At 46.2% G+C, this 15,000-nt stretch overlaps 1 protein-coding gene across 2 annotated transcripts in view; it reads left to right on the plus strand.

Annotated features, from left to right (window-relative positions):
* Window positions 1-11,872, plus strand: part of abtb2b (ankyrin repeat and BTB (POZ) domain containing 2b) — a 52,468-nt gene extending 40,596 nt beyond the window's left edge. For both annotated transcript variants that reach the window (XM_031565180.2, XM_031565179.2), the window contains exons 5-18: window positions 535-687; window positions 1,720-1,885; window positions 2,467-2,556; window positions 2,719-2,820; window positions 3,076-3,172; window positions 4,554-4,689; window positions 5,424-5,737; window positions 6,427-6,605; window positions 7,069-7,177; window positions 7,970-8,072; window positions 8,532-8,619; window positions 9,280-9,348; window positions 9,766-9,879; window positions 10,939-11,872. In XM_031565180.2, the coding sequence (XP_031421040.1) occupies window positions 535-687; window positions 1,720-1,885; window positions 2,467-2,556; window positions 2,719-2,820; window positions 3,076-3,172; window positions 4,554-4,689; window positions 5,424-5,737; window positions 6,427-6,605; window positions 7,069-7,177; window positions 7,970-8,072; window positions 8,532-8,619; window positions 9,280-9,348; window positions 9,766-9,879; window positions 10,939-11,145 (1,927 nt within the window). In that variant the 3' untranslated portion in view covers window positions 11,146-11,872. The remainder of the gene's footprint in view (window positions 1-534; window positions 688-1,719; window positions 1,886-2,466; window positions 2,557-2,718; window positions 2,821-3,075; window positions 3,173-4,553; window positions 4,690-5,423; window positions 5,738-6,426; window positions 6,606-7,068; window positions 7,178-7,969; window positions 8,073-8,531; window positions 8,620-9,279; window positions 9,349-9,765; window positions 9,880-10,938) is intronic.
* The last annotated feature ends 3,128 nt before the right edge of the window (window positions 11,873-15,000 follow it).

Here is a 15,000-nt window from a genome sequence, read left to right on the forward strand (position 1 = left end):
ACCCCACTTACTCCATCTTCGTCCATTTACTACAGTAGTATATGACATGGAACAAGTAGTTTGGATCAAGTAGGTTCAGTATGTGGCAACTGGGTCACTACACCAGACTGTGAGCAGGGTGACCTGCAGACCTCCAGTGGAGATGCTTTTCTAAGAACTATTGAGATGGGAATGTAGTGGGTGTATCAGAGTATTCAATTCAATTCAATTCAATTCAATTCAATTCAATTCAATTCAATTCAATTCAATTCAATTCAATTCAATTCAATTCAATTCAATTCAATTCAATTCAATTCAATTCAATTCAATTCAATTCAATTCAATTCAATTCAATTCAATTCAATTCAATTCAATTCAATTCAACTCATTATTGAGCATGACTACAGCCATTAGGTGATTTAGGATGTAAACCCTGATATGACCCAAACCCACAGATTGGTGACCCTCTTGTGGTCTCGTAAACCTCTCACGACTGTTATTTTATGACTATCTTTGGACCGTCGTTTGACCTCTCCCCTCTCTTCCCCCCCTCAGGCCCTTCCTGCTGATGCCCCCGCTGATGGAGTGGATGCGGGTGGCCATCGTGCACGCCGAGCACCGCCGCAGCCTGCTGGTGGACAGCGACGACGTCAGGCAGGCCGCCCGGCTGCTGCTGCCTGGCCTGGACTGTGAGCCTCGGCTGCTCAAGTAAGACACGCAGGGATTACTGTGTGTGTGTGTGTGTGTGTGTGTGTGTGTGTGTGTGTGTGTGTTGATGGGTGTGTGTGTGTGTGTGTGTGTTGATGGGTGTGTTGGGGGTGTAAGAGTGTGTGTGGCCGGGGCAGCAGCTGAAACGTCACTGTGTCTGTGTGTGTGTGTGTGTGTGTGTGTGTGTGTGTGTGTAAGGGTGCTACAAGTTCTGTGAGAGTTTATGAAGTTGTAGGGTTGTAGGATCACCGCTCAATCCCCTTCAGGAATATGCTTGCCCGAACAGGATGTGAAGTTGATCCTGCATGCACCTAAACACATATAAGTAGAGGTCACATCTTTGTTTAGTGAGATTGGGCAACTTGCCACTCATCTGATGGACGTCTACCTCACTCCCAGCCGACCCCTAGTGCAGGCCAATATTATTGGTCACAGTAGAAACAGCAGTGTAACACAATATAGTCATGGTGAACTCAAATGGAGCAGAACAATTGTCTTGAGGCAAAGTAGGAAGGAAGAGGAATAAGAGGGAAAAGAAGAGAGAAAGAGTGTGAGAGAGAGAGAGAGAGAGAGAGAGAAAGAGAGAGAGAGAGGGTGTGTGTGTGTGTGTGTGTGAAAGAGAGAGAGGTGGGGGGGGGGGGGGGGGGGGGGAGGTGTTATATGGGGAATTCTCTAATGGCAGACTGCCTTTCCATAAAATGTTATTCTACATGTGGTCAGTGAGCTGAATCCCGTCCAGCGCCCTAGGCGTACGCTAGTCACCATATTCATGTAACACATACTCTGTCCTAGCTACAGCTCATGGGCAACGGCAGGATCAGGTCAGCCATGTCAAGAGTGTTGGCCTCTGATTCAGGAGAGCGCAACCACACGCTAAACTCAGCAAACCCTCCACTATACGGCACTCATTTGTTTTTCTTTCCTCTTTCTCTACGTGTCTCTATCCCTCTCTCTCCTCCTCCTCCTCCTCCTCCTCCTCCTCCTCCTCACTCCCTCCCTCGTTACTCTTCGCCTCCCATCCTCCTCTTCCAGGCCAGAGTGCTGCTTTAGCTCCTTCAGGCGTTTGGATGCCAAAGCCGCCACAGATAAGTTCCAGTTGGACCTGGGCTTCCGGATGCTCAACTGCGGACGCACCGACCTGATTGGCCAAGCCATCGATCTGCTGGGTCCCGATGGGGTCAATGCCATGGATGACCAGGTAGGCTACCGGCACGACCCCGAGGTTAAGGCTGAGCTCGGGAGGGAAGATTAGAGACTGAACAGTAGAATAATGTAGAGAGATTCAACGAATGGTTTGGGTTCTTGTACTCATTAAAGCTTAGGAGAGTTGTGGTAAAAGGAGAAACATTCTATGATTTAGGAAATAACTGGCAGGAACAATACGTTTATTCATAATACAATCATTTTTATATATTTCGATAGCAACTTACACTACATGGAGGGTGGACATGTTTATTACGTGTGCTCCCTGGGGATCACGGATATCATGACCTTTGGGTTGCGAGCGACTTGCTATAAGAGTTGTGCCCCAGGAACTTTGGTGTATCATTTTATTCAAAGTCAGTAGTTGGCAGGTTTTAGGACTGTAGAACAGAAAGGCTTAGGTCTCCTCAGGACTGTGAGTTCAGCTGCTGTTTTCTAACACGAAAATGAGAAATGAGATCCATCAGCCCGTGTGTCATAAGCTCGCCATGTCCATCTGCCATTTTCCTAATCCGAGCTCTCCGTCTCTCCCTGTTGTCTGCTCGTTTGTCTCCCGGCCCCGCTGGCATCCTGAAGGGCATGACGCCTCTGATGTACGCCTGTTCCGCTGGGGACGAGGCTCTGGTCCAGATGCTGATTGATGCCGGAGCCAACCTGGATGTGGCGGTAAATACACCCAATCCCTCACTCTTACGAGAGAAGGTGTCACGCAGTGTTTTTGGTGTTGGGCCTTTTTCTTTTATAACCTTGTCCTTCTTTACCTGCTTTCTGTTTCTGTCGTCTCCCCCCCCCACACACACACACACAAACACACATGCAATGCTCCAGGTTCCAGTGTGCTCCCAAAAGCATCCTTCAGTTCACCCTGACAGCCGTCACTGGGTTGCCCTGACATTTGCCGTGCTTCATGGACACATCTCAGTGGTGCAGGTAAGCAAATTGAATCTGAAGCATTCAGACAGAAGGTCTCTATAATGTGTCTTCCCTGCAGAGTGTTTTGTAAAAGGGTTGCTGTGACTTGTTTCACTCAGCAGAGTAGAGCAGTCTAGAGGTTCGTGACAGAGGGGTGTTACCACAGACCTTGTGTTTGTCCAGCTGTGATGCTCATTATTAGAGTGTGCGTGTAGTGTGTGTGTGTATACGTCTGTTCTTAACGACCTTTGTGACCTTGGCCGTCATCCTCAGCTCCTCCTGGACGCGGGCGCTAACGTGGAGGGCGCAGCTGTCCGGAACGGCCAGGAGTGCGGCGCTGACACCCCTCTCCAGATGGCCTCTGCAGCAGGTGGGCACAGACCGCAGGAAACACCCCCCCCCCCCTCCGAAACTCCCCCACTCCCCCTCCCCTTGCCCCTGCCTGGCACACTTCCCTGTGTCACTCCCAACCCACACCCCCGTCCCCAAACTCCCCCCCGACCCGTGGAACCACACTGTCACCACTGAGGGTAATGCCTACAAATATAGACTGGTGATGCCACACCAGATGGACACAGAGCAAGAAGGCTCAAATGAGCACTGAGCTAAACTGCTATTGAACTCAACTGGATCATGAGTGTTTGAGGACTGGTATTGAACTGAACTGGCTAAGGAGCGTGTGTTTAGGGCCTCACACTGAACTGATGTTGATGAGGAGTGTGTGTGTGTGTGTGTGTGTTTGAGGACTGATGTAGATGAGGAGTGTTTGTGTGTGTGTTTGAGGACTGGTGTAGATGAAGAATGTCTGTGTATTTGAGGACTGATGTTGATGAGGAGTGTATGTTTGGGGCCTCACACTGAACTGATGTTGATGAGGAGTGTGTGTGTGTGTGTGTGTTTGAGGACTGATGTAGATGAGGAGTGTGTGTGTGTGTGTGTTTGAGGACTGGTGTAGATGAAGAATGACTGTGTATTTGAGGACTGATGTTGATGAGGAGTGTATGTTTGGGGCCTCACACTGAACTGATGTTGATGAGGAGTGTGTGTGTGTGTTTGAGGACTGATGTAGATTAGGAGTGTGTGTGTGTGTTTGGGGACTGATGTAGATTTGGAGTGTGTGTGTGTGTTTGGGGACTGATGTAGATTAGGAGTGTGTGTGTGTGTGTTTGGGGACTGATGTAGATTAGGAGTGTGTGTGTGTGTTTGGGGACTGATGTAGATTAGGAGTGTGTGTGTGTGTGTTTGGGGACTGATGTAGATTAGGAGTGTGTGTGTGTGTTTGGGGTTTTCTTGACATTCCTGTGTGGCAGCTCAGAGGGAACTCACATAGCAGCATGGTGAGGGAACGACCACAGCACCAGCACCACACACACTACTCCAAACAGCTGCTGGTGTGTGTGTGTGTGTGTGTGTCTGTGTCTGTGTCTGTGTCTGTGTGTGTGTGTGTGTCTGTGTCTGTGTCTGTGTCTGTGTCTGTGTCTGTGTGTGTGTGTGTGTGTGTGTGTGTGTGGGTGTGTGTGTGTGTGTGTGTATGACGTTTGATGGTATGATGTTTGCCTCTGATGTTCCATGTTGTTTGTTTGTTTTTCTCAGTGGTTCTGTCATTCCTTCCTCTTTTCCCCTCCTCTGCTTTTCTCATCATCTCCTTCTCTATGGCTTCAATATTTAAAAATTCATTTTGCAGGTTATTTAAATACTATTGTTAAATCATTAAATATTTTCTGTGTGTGTGTGTGTGTGTGTGTGTGTAGGGAACTATGAGATGGTGACCCTGCTGCTGGCTCGAGGGGCGGACCCTCTGCTCAGAGCCCATGAGGGGAACATGCTGACGGCTTCTCTCTATGAAGACATGAACTGCTTCAGTCATGCTGCCTCACATGGCCACAGGTACAGACACTCCCCCCCCCACACACACACACATACACACACACACACACACACACACACACCCACACACACATCACTGTGCATCAACAGCATCTCTAATCGATCTGATAATAGGAGACTGGTGTTCCTAGTGCACTCCTCCTTAGAACCATCAACTCTCTGCTTTTCCACCTGCTTTAATTCAACTAGCTGCACTGTGTGTGTGTGTGTGTGTGTGTGTGTGTGTGTGTGTGTGTGTGTGTGTGTGACAGAGACCATGCATTAACATTCCGCTAGCACTTAAAGACAAAGGGGGATGTGTCTAGGCTGTAGTGTAATTGTTGCTGTTAGCGCTGTGTTGTGGAGGGAGTGCCAGTTGTTTATTTTAGCCTGAGAGCTTGGGGCCAAGTGGATGTATTTATAAACAGCAGCTGCGAGTCCCTCACCTCCATTAAATATGAATGCCCTGTTATACTGTATGCGTTTACTGTTGGCTTCATACACACTGACCACTGTGCTGCCCAACACAGATGGTATGAGAGTTAACATGCCCCCGCTGAGCTGCTGTTTGCTCTCTATATCAGTGCTATTTGAATAGTCTCTTTAGATTAATGCTGTGTGCCAGCTGTATCCCAGCTACGATATGAACATTTACTGCATGTGCAGCTAGTTGCAGTTGATGTGTACCAGATTGTGTGGTAGTGTTGTGCATCTGTGGCCCTGCTGTTGAGCCAACATGGCTGTTCTTACCACAGGAACGTGCTGCGAAAGCTGCTGGCACAGCCACAGCGGGTGAAGGAGGACGTGCTGTCACTGGAGGAGATCCTGGCTGAGGGGGTGGAGGGCGAGGAGGTGGAGGTGTCGGGCCGGAACGGGGACTGCCTGACTGGATCCAGAACCAGAATCGGAGGCGGAGCGGGAGCCCCACCACCTTCTCCGAGCCCCAGCTGCCATTCGGAGACCAGTGGCCTGCGCCTCAGCAAAGCCCGCATGAAGGCCCTGCAGGAGGCGTCCTTCTACAGCGCTGAGCACGGATACCTGGATGTCACCATGGAGCTCAGGTCCCTAGGTGAGAGGCCGCTGTCATCCTCCTGTGCTGCACAGATCACCAGGGAAATGTGTGTGGTATTTCTGTGTTGTACAGGTGTATTAGTAAGTCATATTTCTGTGTTGTACAGGTGTATTAGTAAGTCATATTTCTGTGTGGTACAGGTGTCTTAGTAAGTCATATTTCTGTGTGGTACAGGTATCTGAGTAAGTCATATTTCTGTGTTGTACAGGTGTCTTAGTAAGTCATATTTCTGTGTTGTACAGGTGTATTAGTAAGTCATATTTCTGTGTGGTACAGGTGTATTAGTAAGTCATATTTCTGTGTGGTACAGGTGTATTAGTAAGTCATATTTCTGTGTTGTACAGGTGTATTAGTAAGTCATATTTCTGTGTTGTACAGGTGTCTTAGTAAGTCATATTTCTGTGTTGTACAGATGTATTAGTAAGTCATATTTCTGTGTTGTACAGATGTATTAGTAAGTCATATTTCTGTGTTGTACAGGTGTCTTAGTAAGTCATATTTCTGTGTTGTACAGGTGTCTTAGTAAGTCATATTTCTGTGTGGTACAGGTGTCTTAGTAAGTCATATTTCTGTGTGGTACAGATGTATTAGTAAGTCATATTTCTGTGTTGTACAGGTGTCTTAGTAAGTCATATTTCTGTGTGTATTAGTAAGTATCATGTCTGTTATATCTCTCTGTGCTACAGGTGTGCCCTGGAAGCTGCACATGTGGCTGGAGTCCCTGCGTAGTGCCCAGCAGCAGTCCCGGCCAGCCGTGGCACTCTCGCTCCTCCGAGACTTCACCTCCATCAAAGAGGAGGACTACTGCGAGGAGCTGGTCTACCTCGGACTCCCCCTCATGTTCAACATCCTCAAAACCAACAAGGTACAGGAAAAACACAATAATCACAACACTGCTAATATAGTTAAAGAATTAGTCTTCGACTGTCCTTTACTTTTTTAAATGTATTAGCTGTTATACATGCAGATACCGATAGATCCATAACGATCTTCTATTGACAATAATATCACAGATTTATCGGTTAGGGTCTAATCCCAATCACAATCCCAGGTCACTCTGGGTTCATCTGAGGCTGAGGGACACATTTCCATCTTGAGCAGGCGTGATGTGTGATACATGTCTGTTGCAATCATCCCCAGTCTAATACATTCAGACATAACAGGCCCATCAGATAGTAACGTCTACTGAGGACCAAGCAATATGAGTCAGGGAACAAGGACATGTAGCTAAAAGAATAATATTCATGAGACTGAATCTATTTGTATTCATATTAAAATGAATGAGTGCATATTTTAATATTTAATTTCTCCTGGATTCTCTCTAACAGCAAAATGATGCCATAGCCCAGCAGCTGGCGAGCATCTTCAGCCACTGCTACGGGCCGGCCCCTCTGCCTCCCATCCCCGAGGTGAAGGCCGCCCTATCAGCTCAGCTTGGTAAGACATCCCCTTTACCTCTCCTCGCCTCACCTCCCCTGTCCTTTCTCTGGGCTGCTCTGAGACTACAGCCACGCTAAACTGGGTGAATCTGAAAATGCAGATTTTTATGTAAAAAAGGTTCTCTGTCCGCTTTATCGTTTTTTTTTTTTTTGACCATTTTCCAAATGTTCTGCGTCCACACCAAAGTGCTGAAATGCCATAGAATAGTTTGTTTTTGTTGGTGTCTGGAGCACAAACTTTCATCAGTGTCATGGCAACCATAACGTCATTGTTTCTGAAACTCCGTTTTACCTGTCTGCTTTACAATATGAATCCAGCGTTTTCAAATGTATGCACCTCAGACAGAGTTTTTGAAAAAAGTATTGTTTTCGGTGTCTGGAAACGCTGTTTCAGGCCTTAAATGCATTTGTTGCACTGATCAAGACTGGACGAGACGAGACGAGACGAGACGAGACAGAGATCAGGCACTGAGCAGAGATGAGACAAAGATCAGGCACTGAGCAGGTGTTCTGGTTGAAGGCACCAGTCAGAAGTGGACGTTACGTGATGAGGGTTTTCCGGATCCTCACTTCCCCTTGTCCCCACTTCCCCTATTAGAGTCTAAAAGATACATATCATGCTGATGTAATGCCACTGGTGTAGCTGCCATTAAATCCCTATGGGTTCCCTTTTTTGAGACCATCCATAAATGTACCGCCAATGCCTTAGGATGTCTGGACCTTCTAACTGCATGGAAATGATCATGCGTCGAGATGGTCTCTTATGGTGAACATCCTCTCACCCCTACAGACCCTCACTTCCTGAACAACCAGGAGATGTCGGACGTGACCTTCCTGGTGGAGGGGAAGCCATTCTATGCCCACAGAGTCCTGCTGATGACAGCCTCTGACAGGTGAGTCTTGATCCGCCCTGCTCCCCATACAGCAAGAACCAGCGTCAGCCGTTCAGTCATCTTACACACAGAATTAGAAAAGAACAACTAGTAATCAACAACACCCTTGTGCATTGTTAAAAAGGGCTAAGTATGTTTCAATGAATTTCAGGCCTTAAATGCATTTGTTGCACTGATCAAGACTGGACTAGTGTCTACGGCAGTAACCATGCTCATGGATTATATCAATTAAATTAAATCCAGTTGTTTTTATATAGCGCCAAAACAATACAATTGTCTGAAGGCACTTTACAGATCCTAGAGCCTGACCTGTGTCAAATTAAAGTTGTCAACATGGAGGAACGGTGCTTACTCTGCGATCGTTCTGTTTTGGCCCTCTGAAGATGTGAACAGAACAGTGGAGGGTTAGCAGGTTGACGTCTCAAAATATGAGACTAATGTTGCCTCTTCCCTTCACAGGTTCAAGTCTCTGCTGGCCCAGAACGGATCAGATGGTTCCCAGAGCAAGGACGTCGAAATCAACGACGTCAAGTATAACATTTTCCAGGTAGGAAGTCAGTGGTGTGCATTCTTTACATGAGGGGTGTCAAACATACGGCCCGCGGGCCGGACCCGGCCCACCCGGGGGTCTAGCTTGGCCCACCTGCACATGTGTAAATGATAAACTGAAGCACAGTATTGGTTAAATTGCACTTGTTTTTCTTAATACATTTCAAGGGTTGTGATTGTGAATCAGAATGTCTCTTAAGAATATGGAGGTTTATGAGTACAAACGTCTGCTCCGAAGGCAGAAGCGCTCATTGCCACAGGCAGCAGCGCTCGCTGCTCGCTTTGTGACGCGTTTGAATCGAGGGAATCTGCAGAGGAGAGCCCAGGCAGATAAACAGTGGGCTGATGTCTGAGTTTTTGGTCTTTATGTTTCTAGTTTATTGTAGAAAGACCTTAAAATAGGGTTCATCATCCAAAAACCTTCACCAATGATTTAAACATAGAGAAATATTGTCGTTATGTATGCGTTATTATGCTTTGATTTGACTGGTCTGGCCCACTTGAGATTAAAGTGGGCAGTATGTGGCCCCTTAACTAAAATGAGTTTGACACCCCTGCTTTACATAAACCTCCATTACACCCCCCTAAGGTGACAGCACCACTGCACCACAACTGAGATGCTGATGGCAGATCTCTTACCTTGTTCCTCTTCTCTTAGATGATGATGTCCTATCTGTACTGCGGAGGGACAGAGGCACTGAAGACCAACGTGTCAGACGTACTGGAGGTGAGAGGCACAGAATCGAAGACACACGATCTGCAAGTCCAGCTGAGCTTTCATTAAGTCCTAATGCCTTAATGACTGTATTTGTGAATGGCCACAACACACACTTTCAATTCTTCTGGGTTCATTTGCGGTGCTTAAATGTTTCTCCGTGTTTCTCCGTGCAGTGTGTAGGGGTAAGGGGGTGGTGGAAAATGAAAATATGCCTGTCAAACGACATGATGATGTAAATACAGCATATTTCACAACTGTTGCAAAGGATTGCACACGGCAAAGTTCATGTTACAAAGTCATGCAGTTTTCATCAGAGTTTGCAAACTGAACCTGCAAAACCAATCAGTGTGTGAAATCAGATCCAGCAGACTCTGATTTGTGTGTGTGTGTGTGTGTGTGTGTGTGTGTGTGTGCTCTCTCCTGCAGCTGCTGTCCGCGGCCAGCCTCTTCCAGTTGGGAGCACTCCAGAGGCACTGCGAGATTGTCTGTGCTCGGAACATCAACCTGGAGAATGGCGTCAGCATCTACCGCACTGCCAAGGTAAACACGGCCGATGATAGGGCATAACCCCCCCCCCCCCTCCCCCCCGCGCCCTCTCCCACCCCCCTCCCCCCCGCGCCCTCTCCCACCCCCCCACCCCCCTGCCCTCAGGGTCTGGGAGACCACACAACTATCTCAGCGCAGCATCAGATGAGAGGCAGCCAAGGGTGACTTGGCTCCTCCGAACGACTCTGGCTGTTTGGCAAAACAAGCCTAGTGGATATCAACAAGCACAAACAGAGATGGGAATGCTTCATCACTCATGAATGATAAGCCCATGCGCCCAGGACTCCTCCTGGCAGAGGGAATGTTGTTTTCTACGAGCCTTTTTTTTTTTTTTCATCATGCTTTTTATCCAGTCCCACACTGATTGACAAACTTGATTTCAAAACATGAACTCCTGAACACTGTACAAGCACCATTGGATGACTTGTGAACCACCTCCGACTGAATGGTGTCAAGTGTTTAAACCGTGTGCTGAGTTCCACTTTGAGTTCCTCCGATGTTTTGTTGTTGACTCTGCTGTTGCAGCTGGTAGAAAAGTGAATGTTTCAACATGTTCAGGTCATGCACAGGATTCCCCTGTCTGTATATGTATTTGTTTTTTGTACTTAATATGTGCTTTAATGTACACAGAGTATGCATGGTATTTAGGCATATTGTGACAGTGTTTATTGCACATGCAGAGCACACTTATGTCCGTGTCAAGCATGCACACAGACTTGAATGTAGCATTTCACAGGAACACGCCATGCTGTGTGTATGGGTTTGTGAAATGCATGCTCTTTTGCAGCATGCTGAGTACATGTCTGTGTGTAGGCAGGGGGGTTTGTGCTCCAGGACATGAGCATTTGTGTGTGTTAAATCGGTGGTCTTTTCTAGCATACATATGTGTGTGTGTCTTTTGTAGCACACTGAATATTTGTGTGTGTGTGTGTGTGTGTGTGAAACAAATGTCTTTAACAGCACGTTTAACGTGTGTGTGTGTGTGTGTGTAACAAATGTCTTTTACAGCACATTTAACGTGTGTGTGTGTGTGTGTGTGTGTGTGTGTGTCAGGCTCACGGTGCGGCGGAGCTGAGCACCTACTGCGAGGGCTTCTTCCTGCAGCACATGCCAGGCCTGATGGAGCGCGAGGCCTTCCGTGGGCTGCTGCTCCTGGGCCCCGGGGGCCGCTGGGGGTCCGGCCGAGAGACCCCGCTGGACGAGATGGAGGCCATGCTGGCCCGCAGGCTGCGCTCCCTCTACGTCACCTCCAGAGTGTGAGGAGGAGGTAGAGGAGGAGGAGGTGGAGGTGGAGGAGGATAGTGAGGAAGGACTCCAGAGGAGTGGCCTCTGAGTGGCTCAGTGCTTTGACCTTTGACCCCCATTCCCCCTCCTTGGCTGCGCTCGCTCCACATCGCCTCCAGAGTGTGAGGAAGGGAGGGGCGACAACAACGAGACAGGACTCCAGAGATGTACCCTTTGAGTGGCTTAGCGTCCCCCCCCCCCCCCCATAACCCCCTCTCCTTCCCCTGCCTCACGGTCATTCCTGTTTGGACAAGATATGCTTCACCTGTTACCCCACACCTAACAACATTAAGAGCTGGAGATGAAAGGACAAGGAGGGATGTGAAGAGAATTTGTGAATTATGCTAAACTGCCCCCTGGTGGTCGTAATGAGTATAACAGACTGAAAGATAGAAAAAGCTGTCTGAGGCGGCTGCTAATGTGGGTCGCCATGTTTGAACCCCTCGGTACGGTAAAAGGACGGCCATCCTTAAGTCCCCCCCAGAAGGACACCGTTGCGTCGTGCTGTGACGGCGTAGAAAACAGAGCATTGCAAACGTGTTCTCCTCTTCCTGCATAGCTGTTTTTATTTGAAGCTATAACAATAATAATCTGTAATGGAGATGGCATTGACATTCTTTGTTTAAAGAAAATATGTGAGATTTATTTAAATTTTGTTTTTATTTTGCTTAATATCTAGCAAATAAAATAATATAAAACCCTGTGTTTTGCTTCGTGATACATATTTTTTTTGACAAACCAGAGTCACTGTTAGATTACTGTAGGCTGCTCTGAAGAACAATCGAGTTCATGTCATAATAAGAACAATAGATTTATGCTAAGACCAAATGTATTACAGGTGCATGTGTATGTGTGTGTGTGTGTGTGTGTGTGTGCGTGTGTGAGTTCAACTTTGAGCCGCAGGCAACTTACTTTAAGGTGAGTATGATGTAGAGGTGGGAGAAGACTCACTCCCGCAGGATGTTCAAGACAAACAAGGCCGCAGTCCTTCATCAGCTGTCATCACCTTACATCACAAAACAACCTGTTTCAAGGAAGCTGGTGTTCTTCTCAGGATGACCCCCATATATGTCTTTCCTTAGGAATGCAGGAGGTCCCTGAGTTCTAAACTCTCTTTCTTCCCTCTGTTTATCCACATGTCATTCATAGAACCAGTGCGTCTGTGCTCAGTAGTCTGTAGTTAGATCACAAAAACATGCAATTGGGAGAGCTACAGATGTATAGCCCCATCTGCTGGTTAACACTAGTATTGCAGATAACATCAGTACAATTTGAAGCTTACTGTTCAAGGTTGATGAATTGTTATTCATATGAAGCGCACTTCATCTTTCCACCTCTAGACACTGCTTGAACAGTTAATGGAAATAAAAAGTGCAAGCAACACACATACTTAGTAACTGGATGAGTTTATTTGTTTTCGCACTGAAGTTGCTCACAGTTATGTTACAAGGGGATTACATTTTTGCACGCTCCTGCTCTGTTTGGTCTGTCTGTGTGTGTGTGTGTGTGTGTGTGTGTGTTTGTGTATGTGTGTGTGTTTGTGTATGTGTATGTGTATGTGTGTGCGTGTGTGTGTTTTGTTAGTTTTTGTCCTTTACATGTGATGTGATCCTTTTAGCTTTTTTTCTATTGTATAAAATAGGAAGGTTAACAACAGGTATTGCTTTGATTCTTTTTGACAAAAAGATCTCTCCCACTTCTTCCACCTGGGATTGTATGAATAGTGGAATATCCAGGCCTTTCTCTACGAGCTTTGGAAAAGGAGGAAGCGACTAAAAACATTGTGCACAAGTTTGGAGAAAGACAGGGAAAGAGAGGAAAGATAGAGAACAGAAAGATTAAAAGAGGACAAGGAAAAGTAGGAGAGGCCAAAACTATTTCTCTTTTTAAATAAAGAGGGAAAACTACCAAGGGCAAAGAGTGTGTGTTTTTTTTCAAACAGTTACACTAGCGCCATGCAAAGAAAAGCCCATGTGAGACATGCACACAGCAATACTAGATAAAAGCCAAGAGCAGGAACCCCCTTCCTATTTCACATGTTCAAATTTGTTCTATTTACAAGAGAACTGATTCAAGAGTAGCTTTTGTCTCAATCCATCGTACACGCACAATGATATGAAACTGACAAATATCAAGAGAAGATCAGTTCCCTCCAAAGAGGCTAGTCTACATTCTTAAATTACTGGTAAATTCTTATTTTTTTTTTTAAACATATACTACATTTTTTTAACCTTTGATGCTAGGAGCGAACATAATATTTGTCAATGGTCACATAATTCTGTTAAATTAGGACAAAGGAAGTTTTTTTTTTCTCTGAAAATGAACAAAACTGTTGCCCCGATACAAACACTTCAGGAGGTCAGTAAATAAATAACATTCAGTTCAATTCCTCTAACAGTTGTCCTTCATTTACATAGTCATGTGGTAATAAATTAGGTCATGAAAAAGAGAATAAATAAGGAACAGTACAAAAATATCCACAATTGCATTTAACACTTGTTTTCCAATTCCTACGGCAGATAATCAAGACAATTAAAAAAATCTGACAGGAATGAAAATATACAACTAAGAATGGAACAATAATAATTCCAACACTAAAAAGGATGATCTCGCTTTATAATTTAGAAGAAAAACAAAAATAACGCAGAGAAAACAAAAACAAATGATAATGTATGGCAAACAAGTTATAAATCTGGTCCATCACCATGACTATGTAGTGTTACATCCAGACCGTTCCTGTTTGCTTGCTTTCACATAAGAAATGGATTCAGTCTGTACAACAGATCAGATCATTCTTCATGTATCCTCCGCCCACCCCCCCACCCAAACCCAATCCTAACCCTAACCCTAATCCCAACCCTAACCCCAAACCCCTACCATCAGACAAGGATTCCAGTCCTTTTGCAGCAATGGTACTGAGTCTAATGAAACATTATAGGAAAAAAAAGAGAACAACAAAAAACGTTTACATTTAAAAATGAAACGATACAATCCAGTAAGCGCCACACTCCTCCATAAGACTAGCCACAGACGCCCCAAGGCTTCGTTTACATCCTGGCCTCTTCGCTCCTCTTTTCAAGTCTTTTTGTTTTTTTTCTTGTTGTCATTTTTTAGTACATCCCAGAGCTGTATGTGTGCACTTGTATGTTTGCCTGTGTGTATGTGTGTGTGTGTGTGTGTGTGTGTGTGTGTGTGAAGGAGTAAGTGAGTGAGTGTGATGAGGTTTGCATCAGTATCTGAGAACATGTGCATCTGCGTGTGTGTTTGAGAGGGTAATGACAGGCTGAAGGTGGGGAATAAAAGGCTCCATCTCAAGGGCTTACATGTTTACTGCTTGTTCTGGGGAGGTTGTGGAGAAAGTAGGTGTGTGCATGTGTGTGTGTGTGTGTGTGTGTGTATATGAATGCATGTGTGTGTGTAGATGAATGTGTGTGTGTGTGTGTGTGTGTGTATACATGTATGATGCAGGGGAGGCAATGGGGGGGGGGGGGGTGTTTTCCATCACTTTGGGGTGAGCGTTCAGGGAAGGAGGTCGGTCGGTCGGAAGGAGGGGTGTGAGTCAGGATGAAGTGTCCGTTTCCATGGTTATGCACACGCTCACTGGCCTTGGAAAGTGCCCTCGGTCAGTAAGAGTCCATCTCCCCCCGGTGGATGCAGTGAGCAGGAGGAGGAGGGGCAGGAGGACGCGGACGAGGACGAGGACGCGGACGAGGACGAGGACGAGGGGGACTTTAATACGTTTTCTGGATAAATCCTGGCAGCAAAAACAAGTCAGGTCATCACCAAGGAGAGCAAAGACAAGGAGAGGGAAAATGAAAGGCATAAAAACAG

Source organism: Clupea harengus, chromosome 3 (assembly GCF_900700415.2).
Source record: "Clupea harengus chromosome 3, Ch_v2.0.2, whole genome shotgun sequence".
NCBI lineage: Eukaryota > Metazoa > Chordata > Actinopteri > Clupeiformes > Clupeidae > Clupea > Clupea harengus.